This window comes from Melitaea cinxia, chromosome 21 (assembly GCF_905220565.1).
Source record: "Melitaea cinxia chromosome 21, ilMelCinx1.1, whole genome shotgun sequence".
NCBI lineage: Eukaryota > Metazoa > Arthropoda > Insecta > Lepidoptera > Nymphalidae > Melitaea > Melitaea cinxia.
This window is the reverse complement of record NC_059414.1, coordinates 8,608,714-8,634,124: the sequence shown is the minus strand read 5'-3', so window position 1 is coordinate 8,634,124 and position 25,411 is coordinate 8,608,714. Positions and strand designations below refer to the sequence as shown.

Here is a 25,411-nt window from a genome sequence, read left to right as displayed (position 1 = left end):
CCTGCAACACCAGAAGCATCGCAAGCGCGTTAACGACCCAATCCCCAATCCCCCCAGGAGCTCTGGTCACCTTACTCACCAACAGGAACACAATACTGCTTGAAAACAGTATTATTTTGCTGTGATCTTCTGTAAGGTCGAGGTGCTACCCCAGTCGGGCTGCTCCATATTTTGAGCAGGAAATTCCTGCTGTGCCCTACCTCAGTTGACACTACAAATGTTTTGAAGCCATAATAGGTTTGACACTTGAAATGTTTACAGGGTTTGTATTATTAAACCAAAACCTATAGAAAGTTTATTAAAGAATTTCCCTTAATGTTAAAGATATTTTTTTTTTTTATTTTACGAAATGAAAAATTATACGTTCGAAGAAATCGCACTTGACCAGTTAGATATTTTTTTTATACTGGACTTTATATAGTATTTATATCTGTCAATAATTTATTATTCTTAACCAATAGTTCTCAAAACAAACTCTAATGAATATACATCCACAAATAGAGGACCTAGAAGTTTATTGAAACAAAAAAAAGCAAACAAATCCCAGAAAAAAACAGAATAAAATTTGAGAAATTAAAAATTGACATCTCATACAGTCCCGTTGTCAGAGAAAGTATGTACTCACCGAAAAGACGGTGTCTAGCAGGCCAAGAGAAGCATCAGCGACTAAGCTATGCACGGCAGTGCCTAACTGCAAAGCCAACTCGCCCGCCTCCGTCAAAGCACATACGAGTAGATGCTGGCTGAACAACGTCTCCTGGAGATTAAAAAAATGTTGCTTTTATGATCATTCACCTTTAAAGTACGGCATCAAGATTATAGTAATGCCATTTATACGCAATGTTTCAACTACATTAGAAATTTTTTTAGAACCAATGAAATAAAATAACATTTCATTAGGAAATTCTAAACAATTTTTAATATCATATCAAAATTTGACCGTTCCAGCAGGGATCGAACCTGCATCTCCGACTAACCGTGTCGGTGCTTTAGCCAATTAAGCTATGGAACGATGTAACCGCTAGATCGAAATTTTTGATATGATGATTTTATATTTGGTCTAAGCGACCGTGGTGCGTCTATAGTGAGCCCTTTACAGCACTCGTAACTATTCAAAGTTTCACATTACAATGAATTCTTTGACAGGAGACGACACCATGCTATTTTTAATTCGTATAATTTATTTTTGTGTTACCCACACATTAGGAAATTCTAAACAATTTTAAATATCATATCAAAAATTAACCGTTCCAGCGGGGATCGAACCTGCATTTCCGATTTACAGTGTCGGTGCTTTAGCCAATTAAGCTATGGAACGATGTAACCGCTGGATATGATATTATACGAACATTTCATTATTTCACTTTTTTTCAAAAAGTTGGGCTTATTGTTAAATTTACTAAGTTTTATAATCAACTCGACTGAGTGACTGAGATAGAATCACCGCTTTATAACTTAGTAAAAAATTATATGTGTAGAAAATTAATGGTCACTAAATAGCTAGTTAATAGTAATAAATCTTATCAGACGGTCATAGTTTCATTTCAGCCCAGCTGTGGGACATTAAAGGTTTTTGTTCTACCTAAGTAACCACTGCAGCTAAACCATCTCTCTTTCAAACCAACCTGATTACAATCCTTCGCGTTCTCAGGGTTGAAGTCGATGCTGTTCATCTGCTTGGCGACGATCTGTATGATCTCTCGACAAGCCGACGCTTGCGCTTTCTCTCCCAACATTTTTCCCAGTGTGTTTCTCAGTATGTAGTTTATACATTTCCTGATAACAAATAATTTTTTGTCCAAATACTAAAATAAATAAATAAATAAATAAATAATTAAGAGTGAATCCTAACTATGCTAAAAGAGTAAAAACAAAGCCTGTCTGAATGGCTTGCTTCAACAGGCCAATTCGAAGACGACATTCTAATTTGCTACAATTTAATTGGTCAAGGGGCGTGGCTACATGACAGCGATGACTCACTACTTTTTTAACTCAAATAGACAATAAAGTTGGTCAAATAAAAACAATACAAATTAGTCATTTTTAAGACATTAAAAAGTTGCGTAAAGAATTCTTGGTGTTTGTGTTGTGGAAGTGGTTATAATATATAGCATACCATTTTGCATTTAAAAATGCAGTGTTTAATAAAAATACAATCAACAGTAATTAACTTTAAAAAAATGTAAAATTGATGCTAATAGCTAATGAACACTCAATATATATAGTATGGTTTTTTGCTATTAACCTACTCATATGTAATAAACAAATATATACCTAGAGTAAACAGCATCAACATGTGAACTAGCGGCCTTGGGGTTAGCGACCAAGTCCAACACGTGCGTGAGGAATGTCGTCATATTGCGTTCCAACCACACGCCGCCCATGTTCTGTACGAACACTACGTACGCCTGCAAATTGTATTTACATTCAAATATAATTTTTTTTTTCTTACATATGCACTGCATTACATATGCCTTGTTTTTGAAATGTAATAAATAGAACAAGAACACCATTTATAAGCTATATACAATAATTGTGTTTGCAGACAAACGAAGAAAAGCCGACTTCAATTATATCGACAAGTAATACAACGTAGGTAGACGAAAAAATAGTCAAGTAAATACGCATTATCAAAGATTACTCCAAAAGTTGTAATCAGATCTCGATGAAATTTAAATGTGACCACATAATAAACACCGGCTTTCGATTAAATTAAAAATCATCAAAATCGGTACACCCAGTAAAAAGTAATGCGGATTTTCGAGAGTTTCCCTCGATTTCTCTCTTTTGAAGTCGGTTAAAAATCAGTCGAAGGTAGGCAGTAATTAGGTTCAGTTATAAAATTATCTTGTACTTAAAGTACTTCTTTTACTTGACTGATTTTTGGATACAGCTTTTAGTAGCTTTTAATTTAATGTCTCTTGGGTTGTATTCCTCTTTATTACATCAAAAAATAAACCTTTTTTGTCAAAATAGATATAAACAAATAAGAAATTAGATAGCCTATATGGTCTAAGATTCCGATATAAAACGACCTTCACCGAGATGTTTGTTTGATGAACCGTATTTTATATTTTATTTAATTTGTCAATAAATATATTGCATATGGGTAGCCTAACAAATTGCAGTCCAGGACATCATTAATTAATAATAATAATAAAAAATTTAAACATTTTACCGGTTTGATTATTATTAGACAAATTCTATACCAATCGAAAGTATGAAGCCCATTGAATACGCAAACGTTAGATTGCATATTCTTTTCCGGTCCCAACTCTCGGGTAGCCAGGTAGAAACAGGAATATCGATCGATACTACTGCATTTTGCACCGGTCTGATGATTGAATTAAAATGAAATGAAATTAAAGATTATTTCATTATGAACACGGTGGTATAGGATTGCCTGCGAAAAATCAGTCCCGAATCCCGGTTGTCAAATTTAAAAAGTGAAATATTGCTGCGAGTGAATGTGACTGAGAGATCCCAACCAACCATCTCATGCGATAGAAGAGGACACAACATAGCAGCTAAAGGAAAAGTAAAACCTTTTCAGCTATTTCCGAAAAATTAAAAATATCAAACAGTTATTGCAATATTAACAGATGCTCCTGATATTTCAATTGATGAAAAATTATAGCAATATATTTATTGACATATTAAATTTGTATGGTCCTGTCTGTATGAGTCCATAGGTCGCTGGTTCATATCCGGCTCGAAGGACCAAAAAACTGTATGGTCCTGTCTGTATGAGTGAGAGACGACATGTGAGGGAAGGTTATGAGGGAAACCAAACCCAATGAAAGTCGATCTAACACTAAATTTATTAAGATTATTTTGAGTATATATAGGCAGAAGTACAGACGTCATTTGACGTCATTCGTAGCAAACAAATATCAATTTCATAAGAAATCTGCATAACAATTTCGTAATAAATCAGTTAAATTAAAGAGGTTACTAATTAGCAAAACAATCATATTGCTCTATGTACGTTAACCCGTACAAAATTAAATATAAAATACGTTTCATAAAATAAACATCTTGGTGAAGGTCGTTTTATATCGGGATCCTACACTAATAGATTATCCGTCAACCTGCAGTAGAGCAGCGTGGTGGAGTAAGCTTCGATCCTTCTCCTACGTGGAGAAAGAGGCCTATGCCCAGCTGTGGGATTATACCGACTGAATCGTAAATTAGATAGCTGTTTGCGATGGATTCAGCAAAACAAAATTAGTAATAATAAAGACTTTATTGCGTATTAAACAGACAATAAATTTAAAATGAGTAAGTAACGTGCGTCGAGTCTCGCGCTCAAAGTTCGACTCCGCGGGGGCCCGGAGGGGGGAAGAAGGACACGGTGGGGCGCGGTGAAGGCGGCGGCGGCGCAGGCCGGTCGCCGTGACGTCATCGCGCTTGCTTGTGCGCGTACATACTGCCCCCGTTGAAAGACGTTTTCAAACTATTCTTCTCTCGCTTTCTCTAGTTAGGCATCCGGAGATGTTGGAAGAAGGCATATTTTATTGAATGCTCTCCTCGTGGTTCCTTTTGCTGTGAAGATATCGGCTACTCTGTTTATGCCATCTGGACCAGGGTACAATCGAGTAATGCGCCCAAGGCGCCATCGTAGTGGAGGTAATTGGTCTTCTTTCAGGACAACCATGTCGCCGATTTGAAGGTCACGCTGCCGAGTTCGCCATTTCGTTCTTTGCTGGAGCTCAGCGATGAACTCCCTGCGCCAACGCTCCCAAAAGTGTTGTCTCAGCTGCTCAATAAACTCATATCTGTTAGGCCTTTTAGTGGTGACAGGCAGTGACGGCACCGACATCAGAGGTCGCCCAATCAAAAAGTGTCCTGGAGTCAATGGATATAGATCAGTGGGGTCTGACGAAAGAGGAGATAGCGGGCGGGAATTAAGGATTGCTTCTATTTGGGTAAAAAGCGTCGCTAGTTCCTCAAACGTCAGAGAAGCATTGCTTGCTACACGTTTTAAATGGCTCTTTGCTGACTTAATACCAGCCTCCCAGATTCCTCCGAAATGAGGCGCGTATGCGCGACTGAATACAAACTTAATCTTTTCAGCGCCTGCGTAATCGGACACGGACTGACGGCTGGCTTTAAGAACCCTACCTAATTCATTCTTTGCACCCACAAAATTAGTACCATTATCGCAGTAAATTACTTGAGATCTGCCCCGTCGAGACACAAACCTGCGTAGGCAAAGAAGAAAAGCATCGCTAGACATTGAGCTCACCGTCTCTAAGTGCAGAGCCTTTGTTTGAAGACAAACAAACAGTGCAAGGAAACATTTGGTTATATTACTGCCACGACCCTTTTTGCTAGCAATTAAAAAAGGCCCAGCGAAATCAATTCCGCAAGTATCAAAAGCGAAGCTTGAGGATACTCTTACAGACGGTAAAGTACCCATTATAGGTTTTATCACTTGACCACGCATACGCGCACAAACAGTGCACTTTCTCGTTACGCTGCGAGCTAAGTTTCTGCCCCCGATAAGCCAAAACTCTTCGCGTACCGCAGCTAGTAATAACTGTGGACCAGCATGAAGTAAACGAATGTGTTCATGCCTCATGAGTATTTTAGAAAAATGATGTTTGCCGTCTAATAAAATAGGATGCTTTTTATTAAAATCAAATTTTGAATTTTGCAATCTGCCACCTACTCGGAGAATTCCTAACGTATCTATAAATGGATCTAAAGGCAGTAATTTAGACTTAAGAGGCAAACTTTTATCTTTAGCAATAGTATAAAGTTCATTAGCAAACGATTCTAACTGAGCTTGCTTAACTAACAACATTAACGAGTTCTCCAGTTCCTCAGGTTCAATTACATCATTACTTACAGCATTTTTACGACATTTATTTATAAATCTTAAGACATAAGCTACGATCCTCTTTAATTTATCATATCGAGAATATTTTTCGAATTTTACAAGTGAACAGTTATTAATTTTAGTGTCCACTTTCGTACATGTAAATACTTTTAACTCTGGTAAATTATTAGTTGCAAAGGACCCTTGAATAGGCCACTCAGATTCTTCCTTCGCTAAGAAGGAAGGACCTCGCCACCACAAAGTAGAATCCTGAAGCTGCTGCGGTTCAATCCCTCTGGACACTAAATCAGCAGGATTCTGATCTGTTGGTACATGCATCCATGCGAATTCCTTAGTAAGATCGTTTATTTCGATTACCCTGTTTAAAACAAAGGTTTTTAAATTTCGGGATTGAGTGTTTAACCAACCTAGCACAATAGTAGAATCGGTCCATATTTTTTTTTTGCTAATATTACAAGTAAGTGATTCTATAACCTTGGCACACAATCGTGCCCCTAGCAACGCACCACATAGCTCAAGGCGTGGTATCGTCAACGTATTTTTGTTTAAAATTTAAATTTTTATTCAATTTCTTCTCAAGGTTCAAGAATCTTCCACGTGCACTGCTTTTTTTTTATTTTTATATGTCACTAGGTCTGCAAACAAGCTTACGGCTCACCTGATGGTAAGCGATTACCGTAGCCTATAGACACCTGCAACACCAGAAGCATCGCAAGCGCGTTGCCGACCCAATCCCCAATCCCCCCAGGAGCTCTGGTCACCTTACTCACCAACAGGAACACAATACTGCTTGAAAACAGTATTATTTTGCTGTGATCTTCTGTAAGGTCGAGGTACTACCCCAGTCGGGCCGCTCCATGTTTTGAGCAGGAAATTCCTGCTGTGCCCTACCTCAGTTAAAAAAAAATGACTCACCCAAAGAATCTTCAGGTGATTCTTTAAACGGCATTTTAACAGAAAATCTACCATTACTTAACCTTGAAGTATTATTTACAAAATGAGTTTCACATAATTGCTCTTCTACAGAGAATAAATTATCTTTGGTCGTAGGTAACTCTTCTACTTCCCAGAATCTTTTCATACTTTCATAAATATCTAATTGAGTAAAATTACACATAAAATTATCGTTACAAGTACTTTTACCTACTGGGCCAGACACAAGCCATCCCAATTTCGAATCTAGCAACGTAGGCTTGTCTTGACCTAACATGATCTGTTGTGTACCTATAATATCCCAAAAAACATCTGCGCCTATAAGTATGTCAATATCAGCTGGTTGATAAAATGCAGGGTCGGCCAGCTCGATGTTTAATGGTAACTTCAAGTTCTGCAATTCAATTTTGTTATTAGGCACGCTACCGGTAATCCTTGGTACAATGAGACATGTTAACTTAGCCGTAAAAGAAGATACTCTAGAATTTAACTGTACACAGCAGCGCTCAGATATATCAAAACCGATATTATTTATACCCGATACGTTTACAGGTTTCACTCGATTTACAGATAAACCCATTTTATTTTTAAAATTAGTAGTCATGAAGCAGGATTGACTCCCAGTATCTAATAATATTCGAGCCCTTTGACAGCTATTGTTCTGTGGATTAACTATATCTACAAGAGCGGTACACAGTAGCACTTCTTTTGCGCTAGCTGTTGCCAAAGAGACGGGTGCAGCCTTCAAAACCTCTGAAATTTCTTTATGGAGTAAACTGTTATGTTTCCCCTTGCATGACCTACAACAACCCTTTAAACGGCACCTGTGCGCATTGTGCCCTTCGCGGAGACAGTTTGAACATAATTTTAATTTATTTACCTCACTATGTCTGTCCTCCAAACTCATTTCTAAAAAGACGGGACACAAATACACACGGTGGTCCTTCTTACATATACTACATACAATCCGTTTTGACACTTCCGTATTAGCAGCGACTAATGATTTAGAAGATTGTTGTGACTTATAATTAGACTTATAGTCATGGGTGTGTTTATCCGAGCGGGTACCTTGAGTGGTTTCTAACACATCCGCGCGATTACGAAGAAAAGTCTTAAATTCAAGTAACGTAGGTAAATCGGAGAGGTTACCTTTGTATTCCTCCCATTTTCTATTTGTATTAATGTCTAATTTAGATGACATCATAAATATAACCAAAATGTCCCATTGCTCAGTAGGTAAGCCTAACGTTCCGAGTGCTCTTAAATTTTTAGATACTTGATCAATAAGATAACGCAAAGCCTTGTAAGACTCTCGCGTTATAGGTTCGATGTTGAACAATGCCTTTAGATGATTGTTTATTAAAATATTTTTATTATTATACCTTTCGCATAATAAATCCCACGCAACCCTGTAATTCGCAGAGGTAAATTCTATGGATTTTATAACAACAGTAGCACTGCCTTCTAAAGCAGACCTCAAGTAATGGAATTTGTTTATCGTAGGTATAGTATCATTAGAATTAATTAACGAGTCGAACGTATCTCTAAATTCCAGCCATTTTAAGTAGTTCCCGTCAAAATTCGGGAGTTTAATCGTGGGCAATTTGATTGTATTAAGAGCATGAGAACAAGTGCCTGATGGCTTGGAATTTACAGAACCCTCGGCTCGATCCCTGCTTTGAGAAATCGAATCGATTATTTCCTGCGCAGTCGATATCAAAGAATAAAATTGAGATTCTATGAAGTCTCTTTCTCTAATTTGTTCATCCTGGTCGGTACTTAAAAGTTCAATCTGATCTTGCAATTCATCAAAACTAGTAAACAACTCTTGGAATTTAGTTAATCTCAATGAAATTTCTTTTACTTGAGCACCAGTTAAATCTGCAGGTTTAATTTGATTTAAAACCGTTATATATTCTCTAAATTTAGTTAAACGACCTTTAATCGTACTGCGTTTCTTTAAAAGTTCTTTCAAACCACTCATTTCAGTTTCCGGCATTGTATAGAACAAAGAATGAATTAAAGAAAGTAAAAATGTTCACTCAAACCAGTTATTGCAGTAGCCCGCCGCAGCAGTTCCAATTCCGCCAGCGCTGATCACGCTAAATACACCCCGAGTAGGTGGTAGGTACTTTCTTCGAAGTCCCTGGAATGTTCGGCAAAGTACGTTAATAATGCGGAACAAAGAAATAATTATTTTTTAAAAAGCGGGTAGAAAATAATCTGAATTTTGTTGCATACGACAATTAATTTTTAATGATAAAATCTAATTTAAAAACGCATTAATTTAAGCAATCGGTAATTAATTAAGCACAAAAATAGCAAATGCAGATAAGTAGACAGCCTTATTGTTCATGCAAGTAATAAAAGACCTTTAGTTTTAAGTATAAATGAATAGTAGTAATATAAGCTAAAAATTATTATTTTATTTAAAATGCAAAATCATTCAGTACATTAATATTAGTTCAATAACAACGATTTTATTGTTCAAAAATAATTTAGCTTACGAGTCGAAAGAATAAGAATAGTATATGAGCGCAAGCGACAGCGTATATACACTTTGTAAAAGCTTTAGCTAACAGGCGGAGAAAGTACGCATAAAGCAAGATACTTCAATAATATGCCCAAGGAAATAGCTATGCTTTTTACACAAAAGAAAAAAAAGGAAAACGGAACTTAAAGTAAGGAAAAATAGGAACGGATCACTTCCCTCAGGTTGACCTCCGGAATCGTGTACGAAATAGTCCGCCAGGCCCTGTTGCGAAGCAGCTGATGTCCGTTGTAGTCCCTTTACTTGACCGTTAGCACTAAGTATGTCCTTATGACCTCTTGTTATGACCTTATAGACTGCTGTAGGCTGTAGTATCCTGCCACGGTCGCCACTTTGTTTGCGATGGATTCAGCAAAACAAAATTAGTAATAATAAAGACTTTATTGCGTATTAAACAGACAATAAATTTAAAATGAGTAAGTAACGTGCGTCGAGTCTCGCGCTCAAAGTTCGACTCCGCGGGGGCCCGGAGGGGGGAAGAAGGACACGGTGGGGCGCGGTGAAGGCGGCGGCGGCGCAGGCCGGTCGCCGTGACGTCATCGCGCTTGCTTGTGCGCGTACAATAGCTAATAATTATTCAAATACATTTTACTTACTTGAGTAACACAAACTCGAACTTCTCTGTTGACACCTGAGCCAGATTTGATAATCTCGCCTTTCAAAAATGACGTGCCTCCTCTGAGGAACGCGCCCATTAATAAATTAAGCGCTTCATCTAGTGATATCACGTTTTTGGGAGGATCTTTCTTGTTTTGTTGCACTAAAATTATAAAAAATAATAGTATAGTAGAATACTCTTGTGATAAGTTGTGTATTGGAACAAGGGTTTGGTAATAGTTCTTTTTCTCTGTTCTATTGTTATGTGTAAATCAAATTTAAATAAATAAAACAAAAAACAATATTTGGAAAATTCAAAAGTGTACGTCTTAACGCCCTCTAGTTGGTTGTTTAGTAACTAATGATCGACCATACAACGATGATAATTTCGATTAGTTGATTTGGATCTTGTATATAATTATAGACGGCTTTAATTCATTATTTTATTATGTTAAAATTTTAAAATATTTACTGTAAAAAATTTAAGAATTTGCAGCCTTCATATTCAATAAGCTTCTTAGTTTATAGTTTATTTCGTCAAGTGGTTCTCGCAGTGTTTTGCTATCGTCCATACATCTAAAATGTTGACGTCCAACATTGAAAAGACTTCAAATAAAATTTAATTTATAGTTTGACTAGCGACCCGCTCCGGCTTCGCACGGGTATAAAATATAATTATAGCCTATGTCATTCACTGAAAAATGTTTAAAATCGATCCAGTAGTTTTGAATTATACATTACTGCCCGTGGCCCGCACGCGTTAACTTTAGAGTAAAAGCCGGCCGGAACTGCCGCAAACGCTACGTATCGCAATTTTTTAATCTATAATATCTTCAAAAATATTCATTTAAGTCATATGATGTAAAGGGCCATATAGATCTATATTAAATCAACAATGTATTTAAGGTATTTAATAAGATAAGGATTAATGCTGTATTGGTTAAAATCGCTTCGAAAATTAGCCATTATTTGTCGTAAAAAGTAAATGACAAAAAAATGTTATTGTGGGATATCCATAAGAGATAGGTATATACCATCGCGCAGTTTTCTGTAGACCTTTTCAATGTGTACAATACTTAGTACATTATTTTGATAAATCTCGTAGGGTTCAGCCTGCGTTTGCAATTTAAGCGAAAAAAAAATAATTATTTACGACATAACATTAGAAAACTCAAAAATAACAGTATTTCTCCACTATTTAATGGATGTTATTATACATATAAACGTTCCTCTTGAATCAATCTATCCATTAAAAATAACCGCATCAAAATCCGTTGCGTAGTTTTAAAGATTTAAGCGTACATACATGTGCAGGGACAGAGAAAGCGACTTTGTTTTATACTATGTAGTGATGTGTATTCTGTATAAAAGTGTGTATTTGATAGCATTACATTAATGCGTTGTTCTAAAAATATAGGAGTTCATTTCCCGTATTTTTCATTTTATTTATTTATTTATTTTTTATTTATACTTTATTGTACACCACAACTCCATTAAACACATTTAAAAACATTTACAGACTGTGAAGTACAATGGGCAGAGTTATGGCTATTTAGCCATTTCTTCCAGATAACCTAATTAAAGAAAGGATAAATTTAATATGTTGTTTTAAAATTTATCCCCAATAGGGAAAGGCAAAGGACTATAATCCATACAGCCTAGTCTGAATTTGTAAGTTTCGTTCTGATATATCAAAAGGCCGGAGCCAAGTCTGAAGTAACTTTATTGTTCTTCTGATTCGATGACTGGTAGAGTAAGGCCGAAACCAAGTCTGAAATTTCATATTTTCGTCTACTCTTCTTTGTCTATAAGTGATAGGCGAGGTCGAAACCAAGTCTGTAATAGGCCGAAGCCTGAAATATCAAAATAAAATTTCACATCCGATGAATGAAGGTCCTGATCCTGTTTCAAATATCATTGATAGTATTGCAAATAAATTCAAATATACTAGTATAGTTATCCAAATTAGTCAATAAATCTTGTGTATTGCGCGGGACATTTTTTGGTCCAGAAGTTGATAACAAGTTGGCTATAAATAAGAGGCGTTCCAGATTAAAAGCGGAGCATTCAAAAAATATGTGATCTAAAGACTGTGTAGAGTTGTTGGTGCAATGTGGGCAAACGGGCGATGAGATGATACGCATACGATTCAAATGTGCATTAAATCTGCAATGTCCAAATCTCAAGCGGCATAGTATTGTATAATATTTTCTGCTTCTATGTTGATGCGATTTAGTAAACCAAGGACTTTTTCCAATATCTTGATTTATCTGAGCATACCAAGATCCTTTTCTTAACAAGGTTTGTCGCCAAAGATCACGCCAATCAGATAGGATTTTTGATTTAATAGCAACTAATAGATCAGTGTATGGTACGGCAACATTCTCATCAACAGGGCTGCCGCTGTCACTGTCAACAATTGAACGTGCCAGAAAGTCCACATGTTCATTTCCCCTTACTCCTATATGTGAAGGTGTCCACAATAATTTGATGTTGTAGTTTCTTCTGGATAGTTGATAAAGGAGATGTCTTATTTCTAAAATGATGAAGTTTGTATTAGCACTGAATTGATAATTATCTAAAGCCTTTAGAACGCTCATACTGTCAGTAATGATCAGCCAATATTGATTAGTTTGTTTTTTAATGAATTCTAGGGCAGCAGTAATTGCTAGAGCTTCAGCTGTAAATATTGATATCTCCTTTTTCAATCTGACGCCTTGGCCAAACTTCAGATGAGGTACATAATAGGCCATGGAAACATTTATATCATTTTTTGATCCATCTGTGTAAATTTGTTTGAACTTATCAGAGTATTGTGCTATGAGGTTGTAAACTTCCTGGCGCTCTTTTAGCTTATGGTCAATAATAATATCGATTTGATTAATAAGACAGTCAAACTCCTTTTCGTAACACATCCAATTGCTAGAACTGTGTATTTTGTGTTGGTTATTTAGATTTAACATGAATGAATATTCGAAGAGAATAAATGGGTTATTAGAAGTTAATGGAGCATTTACAGGATATTTACTATGTAAGTAATTAAGCTTTTTAATTAGAGGATGATTACTAATGGAAAACAGTTTTAGCAAAAAACAGTATTTCAAATATTTAAATCTAAGGTGTAAAGGGGAAATGTTGCACTCGACCTGTAACGAATTAATTGGGGTTGTTTTCATGGCGCCAGTGATAAGTCTCAGGCTGTGATTTTGAATAATATTTAATTTGTTAACCAACTTGTCATTAGCAGAAAAACATAGAAATCCATATTCAAAATGACTGCGTACAAGAGATTTATATAGGGTAAGAAGGATTTTTGGATCAGAACCCCAATATGTTTTTGCAAGAGACTTTAAAATATTAAGAGCCTTAAGAGCTCTATCAACTATGTGGTCTACATATTTGTTCCATGATAAGTTATTCATGAATATAACACCTAAAAATTTAACTTCATTTGTGATAAGAAGAGATATATTATTATAGTTTATTTTAATTCTTTCAGACCCTACTTTATTAAAAACTATGACTTTAGACTTTTCAAAGCTAATGTCCAATGCAAGATAATTAAAATAAGAATTTAATTTAACTAAAGCTTCGTTTAACTTAAGATTTAGGGTAGTTATATTATTACTAGAACAATAGACTACCAAATCATCAGCAAACTGTAAATTGTATATATGAGAGCCTAGAATTAAGTTTAATCTATGTATATAAAGTGTGAAAATCAATGGACTCAAAATGCTACCTTGACATGTACCTTTATGAGAAAGCCTTGGACCAATAAGTCTATTATTATACTTAACAAATACCTTCCTACTGTGCAAAAAATTAAAAATCCATTGTATAACTTTTACAGGTAAACCAATCGCAGCTAATTCCGTGGATAGAATATGATGGTTAACATTATTAAAGGCTCCAACTACATCGAAGAAAACTCCAGCGAGAGCTTGCTTTGATTGTATAGCATTATAAATATCAAGATGTAAGTGAGCAATGCTCTCCCTTGAAGACCTGCCTCTTCTAAAACCAAACTGATTAGAAGGTAAAATATGATTAGACTCTATGAAATGTTCCAATCTTTGTTTTAAAAGTTGTTCAAATATTTTTCCCATGCAAGAAGTCAATGCTATAGGTCTATATGAATCAAAGTTAAACTTGTCCTTGTTGGGTTTTAAGATAGGTACTAAACAATCAACCTTCCAATCCATAGGAATAAGATTATGCTCCCAAAGAAGATTCAGGATATTTAATAAAATTAGTTTAGATTGAGAAGACAGGTGTTTAAGCATTTTATATGAAATGTAGTCAAGGCCAGGTGTAGAGTCTTTTCTGGATGAAATAGCAGAATTTAATTCGACAATGGTAAAAGATTTTATAATAAAATTTTGATTAGGAAGAATATGGCAGAAAGAATTAAGATTAAAGGCTGGCTCTACAGTATCTGGAGTATATTTTTTGAGAAAATCAAAGATCCAAGAATAGTCAGAGTTGTTATGGGAAGGTGGAGAATAGCTTTTGTTAAATTTTCGCATATACGTCCAAATGACTGATATAGGAGTCGATCTGTTAAATTGTTCACAAAGTTTTATCCAACTGTTTCTTCTCTCATTTCTGATAATATATTTTTTGGTGGCTTGTAGTCTTTTAAAATTAATGTAATTAGCCTCAGTGGGATCAGATTTAAAAGTCAAATAAGCGTTTTTGCTATTTAATACGGCTTTGGTGCAATTGAAATTCCACCAAGGAAGAAGTTTTTTTTTTTTATTTAAGTTAGAAGGAGAGCATGAAGATAAAGCTGTATTAACCAAAGAGTGCTTAGAAATAGAAGATGATTTCCACAGTGCTGAGTGTAAAATATCTGTAAATTTTGTGTAGTTATGAAGGGGGTCTTGTGTATCAAGAGAAAATTCAGTGAGCAATAGTTGGACATTTAAATTATAAATGTTCCAATCAACGTTGTTCAGGTTAGGGAAGCAGGGTAGTGAGCTACTATTGGGAATAGGAGTGGCATTGTAATGATTGTTATTAAGTAAAATTTTTGTGATTACAGGAAAGTGGTAGCTGCCTAAGGGATCGTCATGTACTGACCAGTCACACTCTAGAGCCAATGAAGGTGATACTATGGTTAAGTCAAGAGCATTCTGTCTCCATATGTGCGAACCAACAGTGGTCATACTTCCGTCATTAAGTATAACCAAATTATTGTTATTGATAGACTCTAAAAAGTCTTTGCCTCGACAATTAGAAGTAGAACAGCCCCAGGCTGAGTTTAGGCCATTAAAATCTCCTGCTAGGAAGATTGGTTCTGGTAAACTTTTAATTAACCTGTCTAGTTTAGATTTAGAAAAAGCAGGATTGCAATTAGTTGGACTGTAAAAGCTTATGATAGTAAGTTCTTTGTTGCTAGAGTATTTTATACGAACAACAACATTTTGAATGGAGTCATCATAAAAAGTATCAATTTTAGAATAAGAAATAGAGCTATGTATTAATATGGCTACGCCATTGTGGGTGTTTCCTGAATCAAGACGAATTACATTGTAATGACGTATCTTAAATTTTTGACAAGGCTTTAACCAAGTCTCACAAATTAACGCAATGTGAATATTTTTGTCCAAAAGGAAATAATTAAAAATATGTTGATTGTGTAGAATACTCTGAGCATTCCATTGCACAATATTTAAAGTATCCATAAAGTACAAATTATTTATTAGTAACCTTTTTTAATGTATCTTGCAGGACATTTTTAATATTTTGGGAAGAGATAGGTATTTCATTATTTTTGTTTAGTGTTATAAGTTTTACTAAAGCTTCTGTAATAGATTTGAGTATTATTTCGGAATTTAAAAGAGATAAGAACTGATCAGTTTTGTTTAATGATGGAAAGTGAGAGCTGTTTAAAACATCAACAAAGCTTTTTTTCTGAAATTTATCTCTGTTAAGCTGGATTTTTTCTTTTTTAACAGGGCATGCAGGGGATATGGCAATGTGATTGCCAGAGCAGTGACAGCAACTGGCTGCAGTATAAGGAGTCTGACAATCTTTAAAATTGTGACCTTCGCCACAAATGCTGCATCTTTGTGAATTTTTACAGAATTTTGCAATATGACCATATCTTAAACACTTTAGACACTGCTTTACTGGCGGGATGTACTGCCGTACTTCGAACCGCCAGCTGTTGAGGTCCACACTATCTGGTAAATTGGGACAGGAAAAGGTTATAGAAATTGTTTTTGTGGGGATTAATTTTATTTCTCCATTTTCTCTTACACGTCGCATAAATCTACGTATAGATATAATATTTTTCGTGCTAGTTAGAGCTGAATATATTTCTTTATTGGATAATTCTATAGGCACATGAGAAATTACCCCAGTGACCTCTGTAGCGGCAGCCGGAAGGGAAGCTTTAAGTTTGTACCCATCAAGATATTTTTTGTTGCCTAAGACCGCGTTAGCAAAAGCAGGTCTATCAAAGATAACTCCAACTTTACTTTTATTAATGCGTTTTAGTTGTTTCACGCCTTTATTATATTTTTTTATGCTATTAGCGAGTGTCATCATGTCTCTTGATCCGATTGGCTTGTCAGCCTCTGTACTCTCCAGGAATACAATATAGTCAAAATTACCCCCGTTCTCAGGGTAGTGCCGCACGTAATCGGCTACCCGAAACGGGGCATACCTTTCGGCGTCTGTTAGCTCAACAGATTTTATGGACTCGGAGTCGGAGCTCAACGAGTCGTCCTCAGCGTTACCTTCCTCCTTCTTTTTCCTTTTCTTACTTCTCCCCATCTCTTGATTAATTTATAAGTATTTATTTATAAAAAACTCCAGTGAATGAATTATAAAATTAATAAAATATTTTTGAAAAAAAAAGACCGCCTTTTCACTTCAAAGTTCCCGCGCTTTTTTTTCCCAAGATAAATTTAATATAATGTCAAGACAGGTAGATGTCATTTTGTAAGAGTAATGCAACCTCCTCGGAGGCTCGTATAGTAGCATCACTTTATTTTATTTTAAGCGGTTGTGGGTTCGATTTCTACTTTATACGACAAATATTTATAGAGAAAATAGATCTTTTTAGAGATTTATAAATAATTATGATTATGAAGTGAATATGATTTATCTCCATAAATAATAAAGACGTTAATTATAATTTACTATTAATCATGAAAGATAATTGTTGATTTTAAAATTTAATGACTTGTGTATATTCTTTAGTCTGATATAAATTTAAATTTTGAACGTTAGTAACGTATTTCATATTTACCTGGTTGCATTCCTATTTTATTCTTAATATTGATGTTCGTCATTTCACCAGCTTGAGTAGCCGCTATTAGAGCGCCTAAAAGTTCAGCTACAGCACATCTACGATAGTAATAAGACAATATTAGTTGAATATTCTTTGTAAAAAAAAAAAATACAAAAAATTTGTAAAAGAAACAACCGAGTATATTCTAAAATAAATAAATTAATAATTATTCTAATATATTTAAAAAAGTTATATCACCATTAGCATCATCATAAAAAATGAAATTTGGCTCACTGTCTTTGCTGACTGACTGCTTTGTAAATAGATGTTTCTTTTATTTAGTACTAAAAAACGAGTTTTAAATTTTTCCTGTTACTTTTGTCTACTTTTTTGTGAGACGAGTTCCTATATATAAAAAAAAAACTAAAATGTCACCTTGTCAAATTTTGAAAGTAGAACAAAGTACCTCAGTGCATAGTCGCTAGGGTGCGCTGCTCGCAGACACGCGGCGGCGAGCGCGTCCACGTCGGCCGGCGCCAGGCGCGTGAGCGGCAGCATGCGGCGCAGCGCGTGCGCGGCCGCCGCGCGCACGCCGCTCGCGCGCTCGCTCAGCAGCGCCGTGCGCGCCGCGCGCGACACCTCGCGCAGCGCCGTGCCCATGCCCACGCAGATCTATACCGGCAAATGTTGTAGTTCAACTACTGCTTCGGATTTTATATTTATTATTTTAAATAAATTATAATTGTTGTTATTATTATTATTATTAAATTTTAATTTTGATTTAAGTTGTGATTGTAGTCGTGATTTTAATTTTGATATTTGATTATGATTTTAATTTTGAATTTATATTGAATACGGTGATAATTTGAGACAATTTATTATATTGACATATTTTTATTTTTATTTGAATTTTTATCGCGGCTTATTTAGTTTTTTAGATGCATTATAATGAGTGAAATTCGCGTTAACATTAAAAAACAATATGTAAACACATTATATTAATTTAATAAAGGATTAAAGCGGGAAAAAATCTAATGGGAACCCCATTACATTTTTATACATGGAGTAACTAAGTAAACTAAAGAACATCATTTTATTGGATAAATTATTTAGTAGTCTTATCGAGACAATGCCAGTTTATAGTAGAGGGTGTAGTATCTCCAACTCAGCAATTTTTATTGATTGGTACTCTGGACTATTTTTGCCTAAGCTTGCATATATTGAGGTCTTCTAAGTCCTACCAGATATGAAGAGTTCCTATCCTACGATAACCAAAACTACAACCATTAGACATTCAAACGATAAATATTGACTCTATATTACATAATTACATATACACGAAGGTCCATTATTCTAAAGTCGCCTGTTACTTTAAAGTCCTCAGTGGGATATAATCATGTTTCTACTAGTGATGCATGTCCCTAATAGTATCGCAGACAACATACTCATACGCGCAAGATTTCGTTATTATCTCATCAAAGTTTTAATTAACAGCACACGAAGATTTCTCTTTAGAGAAATATTTTAAGAAGATTGGCAGTACTGAACCGACGAACGATCTTTAGGCGGTATCGAACAATTTAGTTCCTAGATTACACATTTCTTCTGGAAAAATATTGAATTATAATATGCAGACCCACAAACTCCCTATAAATAATATAGAGGATCTCGTTTCAAAACCAATTGCCTAATTAAATCGTTTCATCTATCCCCTTAGTTCTGCCACATCAACGATTTGTTTGTTGGACCCTCGCTATGCAACAGACAATTATGTACCAACTGTGTTTCTATATGCTAAGCCAAAGTAAAATACCATTTATAGACTAAAATGTTATTACACATTAATCTTAAATGACTGCATTATGAATAGCTTTCAATAAAAAAAAAAATAGCAACTCTATGATTAGCCTACCGTTATTTGAATAAACTATTTATTTCAACTATGTTCAAATAACACAATTATGCATATTTATTTTACCGTTACAAATTTTGTTTTAAACTATTATATATTATTATATATTACTCAAGCGAGTCAATTCATGAACTAAGAGTAAGGGAACATTTAATTGGTTAATCCTTGTAATAATCTATTTATACACACGGCGGTTTCCTGTCCGTAATTCTACTGTACCTTATCAAGCGTATTCATGATCTCAAGTCGAGTTTGCGACTCTGAACTCTTCATAGACCGCACAAGAGTCGTGACCGTTTCTTCGTATGATCGTCCCATCATCCTTCCCAATTTCTCGTACATACTTCCGAGACAGCATATTGCAGCTCTAAAAACACATTCAAATAACAAGATTTTACGTTTGTGGTATACTAATCGTTATAGATTCATATACAAGAAATCATTATTTTCTTAGATAAAATATTATGATTTAATGGATGTTGCTAATATGAGCTGTTCATTATGCAGCAATGTTATTATGAGTATAGTAATTGAGTAATATTTAACAAATAATCTTAATTGTTATAGAATAATTATAAAATAACAATTATAATATGAGCATAAATGTAATTAACTTACCCTTTAAATATTTCGATATATGACCTAATATATATAAAGTACTAAACTCACAGTCTGGTTGGTAAATACGATGGCGAGTCATCCTTGACTTTTATTATATCATTGCACTTGTTCACGGTGTCAAAAAGCAGAAATGTGTCCCCAACGGAGAAAAGTGTAGCTAGACATCTTGCGAGTAGCCGTCGAGCTGGAGGCCCGAGATTTTCACGAAGCAGATTCACTAACTGTGCCACTAGCTTTTGCTGACAGCTTTTAAGGTCTGACTGTGGGTCAATAAATACGTAAAATTCATTTTTAAAATCTTATAGCGTTTTATTTTGTATTTTATTTTTTATTTGTTTTTGTAGATTAATATGTATTTTGTTTGTACAAATCTCGAGAGTTATAATCGGGCACCATTTATTGAGTACTCTGGGAAATTTAACAATTAATCAAGCGATCATATCAAAATTCAATACTAGATCTTGCAACTTAAATTTTGCTCAAATCAAACCACCGTACCAAGTGTAATAATCATAACTAAGAGCCCTTTTGCACAGACAGTTTTAAACTCTACATTTCGAAATTTTGGAAGCTTCAAAGTTAGAAGCCAAGAGTACAATATATATGATCATAAATATTCTTAGTTCAGGACTACCTGATATGATTACACCAATTTGAAGAGTCCTATTTTCTTACAAGCTCTTCATTGAGGATGATTTTGTAATTTGTTTATAAACAGCTATCAAACACAACTGTACGAGTCATGGTGTTCAGTAATAAGTAAAACTGAGACGGATGTTTAATATAGGTAATTGTTATAATAATTTGCAGCTTTTCTGACCAACGTATTTAAGAAAATGTGATAAGTGTAATAAACAAATAACAATAAGAACATATTGACTTGAATTTGAACTTAATAACTAACCACCTTGTCTATATAATGGACTAAACATAAAAAGTAAAAACAAAATTAATGTAGAAATTTATCAATTCAAAAGAGTTTATACTATGTGGTACATAGAAAAAAGGTTATATATGAATAAATAAATCTATTTCTAAACTACAACATCAGTGATATTTCTATATTAAGATTTTTATTGTTACTTCCTAAGACTTGAAACCTTATAAATTGCATGACTTATTATAATGAAAGAATGCATGGCTTACATTGTAAATCTATGCCAATTTATGTTCAAGTTTATAAAACATTGATATGACATAAATAATATACTATTTATATCACAAATAATTGACCCTATGTTTTGAACAAAGTCAGGACTAGCAAAGTAATGGCACATAAACAAAGATTTACACAGTTACACACAGATACACACAGTGGTCTATTCATAAGTTAAGCAACTTAATTCTTGTGTTTAAGCAGATATAGTTACAGTTTTATTGACACATTTGGATTATACATGTAGCAACAAACAAATAATTATATTACACCCCGACTCAGGAAATAGATCTAACTCACAAGCCTCCAAGCAAAAAGCAGGATCACTGGGCTAGTCTATCTTGACAATAATGTTTTAGTCTGCATTATTCTAATCTGACAGTAATATATGTCTAGATTGACAATATATTTACATTATATTACATGTAGCAAAATTTTGAATATGAGTAAACATACATAAAATTATGAGACATTCTGGTGACTAGCATATGGGTATTGTTTTTTGGCTATAAACAGATTTGATGTAACATATTAGCCTCATTATTTTTTAGTCACAAACAGGTTTTTTTTTAATAAATAAGTTTCATTATCCCTGATTTAAATTAAGATTTATCTAAAGCAACTAAATTGTTATTTTTAATATTAATCAATTGAAGTAGGTGTATTTTAAATGTAGAATTTTAAAATATATTTAGTTGTAATCTATATTTGTATATTCAGTACAAATAAAATTAAGTTTTGAATGATATATTCATGTGTAATATTATTAACTAGCTGTGTCTAATCGCGGGCGACTTCGTCTGCGTGGAATTTGACAAAAAATTATTGTTCAGTTTGTAGTTATAAAATAAATAAATTTCTAAAATAGAAGTAGCCTAAGTTACTCCTTACTACATCAGCTATCTGGCAGTGAAAGTCCCATCAAAATCGATCATGCCATTTCAGAGATTAGCCGGAACATACAGACAGACAGAATTATTTTAGTAGGTACATGTACCATGTATATATCCATATGCATTTAGTAAAAAGTGGCTATTTTAATATTATAAACAGACACTCCAATTTTATTTATTTGTATAGAATAGATAATCTCTTTTTATTGTAAATTGTAGTAAACACAATATTTTTTATATAAGCACAAAAAACAACATCAATAAATAACTGAGTTTAATATATTATACACATGTAATATTTACAGCTGAACATATGCAAAATTAATTTGTTTATTTACCTTATGTGCAGCAACAAGAACTTTGTCGAGAAACCTCAACCATTCAAATATGAAATGGGGTTTCTTATCATCTGGCAGCTGCTGCAGAGCAGCCTCGTTCAGAGTTAATGAATGTGATACCTCCATGTTTCTAAAACAAAAATTTGACAAAATATTAGCACAAAAATCACAGCCCTTATAGCTGTTGCGAATTCCATCTGTGCACATAGCATACATTTATTACATCTGTTACAGTCTGGGCGTTTGTGCTTGTGTATTGTGTGTGTCCTGATCCCCAACACAGGAGTAAATCTTTGTGAAGGCTTATGTAAAGGTATTTTTTATTGTGTTGAACATATTGTGTATCATCCGACATGCTCAAAGTAATGTATTACATAAATTAAAAAATGTTTTCTTTCTAATGTTTATTTAAGTGAATTATAAAAATTCTTATGAGAATAAAATCTTGAACCAATATTATAACATCTCTGTGTACTAATGTATCACGTTTCTTGCTTTTTAGTTAATTAATATTAAAGTATTAAGTTTTAATCGTTCCTATAGTTATTTCACTATTTATATGATATTATGACAAATAAAAAAATACTTTTTATTTAAATTAATTCGAAATACCTATCTAGGTCGTTTTCATTAATTGGAAATTATTTTACTAAAACGATAATTGTATACTTCCGTTAATGTTTCAGTAATTCGCCGACCTTCGTGATAACTGTGCGAAATTGTAACATAATATAATCAGCTTTGTGGGTCGCCATCGTAAACAATGGCGTCATCCGTGAATCAGATGTTAACTACATTAAAACAATTTGCCTTCACTATCTAAGGAACACATTTTACTTTTCATAAATATAAAACACTTACTTTCTTACTTAATAAATTAGATCATTACAAATTAACGAATACTTACGATATTTTTTGTTTTCTTCAAATTAACATAATTAATACACTAAAACGACTAAACCAGTATTGGTGAAAAAAATAAATAAAAAGTAAATCAATTAAAAAAAAAGACCTACTAATTGCAACTGTTTAAAATTCTAAAATAATCTTATAAGTTGAAATCAAAGGTAAATAGCATCAATGAAAAACCAACTGTCAGATTGACAGTTATTGAGATATGACAGTAGGTGCGTTCCACTGCGCGACCAAAATGACCGCGAAGCCTATTTTATCGTTCCACGTAAGGTCCGTGGTCCGTGGTCGCGAGCGATCGCTCGACACTCTCACTTACACTGTTCGTGACCACATTGTGGCCACTTCGCCCACCAAATATAAGTGGGTCAGAGTTGACTTTCATCAAAACGTGGTGGGAAAAAATCCAACGATAAATTCCCGGAAATCCATGTTAAATTCAGTTTGTTATTAAATATAAATAAATATTGTATCATTAAAATTTATAAATATCTGCACAAAATATACACGGTCGTCCGTTCTGCTATAGCTAATTTTTTTTTTTTTCGATAAACATACTTATTAGTAATACATATATAAATATATAATTATGTATATATTACACCCAGACTCGGGGTGGGAATCGAAACTACAGCCCCTGGAAAAAAGTAAGGTCACTACAAACTGCGCCAACGAGCTAATCAAATAATTTATGGAATAAATAAAATTCCATGTAAAACATAGAGCAACACGGAGGGGAGTAGCCATTGCGTCTGCTACCGATACAAAACTGTCTGTCATTTTTTGCGGGGGGAAATTACACACATGCACACTTTATCTAATTCCCACATAAAAATAATCGTCTGTCACTACGAAACTCACACATACTAAATTAAAAACACACTTACATTTTTCACACACACATTCTGTGTCATTACAGTATAATGACACGCCGCAACTACACTGACAAGTTGCTTACAGCCGTGGTTGTACCAACTGTCGATATGCATTTTCGATAAATTCAAGTACTCGATTAGGGAAATAAGGTTTTTAAGGTGATACAAAGGTAAGGTGTTATTATAAAAATAGACTTAATTATTATATACAACAAATCAAACATTTTCATGTAAAATAAACGATTATAAAGAGTAAAGATTTGATTGTTTGTTTGTTAGCATTGAATAGGCTTCGAAACTACTGGACCGATTAAAAAAAATATTTCACCATTAAGAAGCTACACTATCCTTGAGCGACATAGGTTATACTATATTTTCAAAAATATTAGGTATCCTTACTAAAACTCCAAAAATGTAACCCAAGGGATAAAAAGATAACCTAAAAAATTCTTTACATTGTGTGTGCTGCAAAAACTAATGATGATAGAAATATATAATGTAGTAAGACTTTGTAGAACACATCATTATTTACAATAATTGTATTTGTTCTGGCGTTAGTGTTGGTTTGGTGCCCTCGACTAATCTTTCTATTGTTCGCCAACACTTGAAAGTTAGTGGTATTGATATGATCTGAACAAATTACACTATTTTTTGTGGGCGTCCAGGTTAATCTGTTATTACCATTTTTTTCCATGTATCCCTTAAATTGGGGTTTTTAGAAAACCTGCCAAATTTTTATATACATAAAACATTATGGTGGAAGTTCACATTAAGTAATTCTAGTAAAATGTATTAATACTCATAATACGTGTATTATATTTAATTTAATGCAATTTTATTATATAACTATGTTTATTAAAAAAAGCTAGCAATATAATATTTTAAATAAATCAAAATCTCAAAAATGTCTGTCTCCTCTTTTGCCTTTGCCGTTTTTATCGATAACCATCTACAAACAAACCGGTAACAACACTATCGCTCGGTGACAGTGACTTCTCGGAAATAGACTCCGATCAGTCGCTCGACCGATCCGTATATTCTATGCGGGCGAGCGGCCTGTGTTTGTAAACAAATCGAGTCAACACGAATGATAATATTTACAAGTAATAATGTGATTAAAAAATACTTACGTATGAAAGGTAACGCCATGTTGTAGTAAATTTGACGTGGCAGATCTTTTTTTGCAGCAAAAAACAGAACAATTTGGCATTTTTTGAAGGACGTTGATTCAATCGCGCAACTAGATTTAGTCTAGTGGTCAGTGCGGCTGCAACTAGTTTTATTGTTTGCATATGGCCATTTGACCTTATACCCTGACATAGGGGAACGCCTGTACATGGCTACTCTCCTCCGTGTTGCTCTTTGATGTAAAATATTTACTCACAACATTTTCTGCAGTCGTGATCGATGGCGTTGTGGGCCTTAGACGGAACGCGCCCTTATTGTATATGACTCTTCTATTATCTGTCAGTTGTTGTCATTTAACAACTGCTAAAGTATTGAGTATTGAGTGCTGGCATATGATTTGATTA

The 25,411-nt window shown here is 34.2% G+C and overlaps 1 protein-coding gene across 1 annotated transcript in view; it reads right to left on the bottom strand.

Annotated features, from left to right (window-relative positions):
- The window catches only part of LOC123664293 (HEAT repeat-containing protein 5B), a 53,371-nt gene extending 31,123 nt beyond the window's left edge, over nt 1–22,248 (bottom strand). The window contains exons 1-9 of the mRNA XM_045598884.1: nt 22,093–22,248; nt 19,754–19,965; nt 19,304–19,451; nt 17,639–17,844; nt 17,191–17,288; nt 9,926–10,089; nt 2,275–2,408; nt 1,626–1,776; nt 626–757 (exon numbers count right to left, since the gene is read on the bottom strand). Of these exons, the coding sequence (XP_045454840.1) occupies nt 626–757; nt 1,626–1,776; nt 2,275–2,408; nt 9,926–10,089; nt 17,191–17,288; nt 17,639–17,844; nt 19,304–19,451; nt 19,754–19,965; nt 22,093–22,218 (1,371 nt within the window). The 5' untranslated portion in view covers nt 22,219–22,248. The remainder of the gene's footprint in view (nt 1–625; nt 758–1,625; nt 1,777–2,274; nt 2,409–9,925; nt 10,090–17,190; nt 17,289–17,638; nt 17,845–19,303; nt 19,452–19,753; nt 19,966–22,092) is intronic.
- Nucleotides 22,249–25,411: the final 3,163 nt, after the last annotated feature.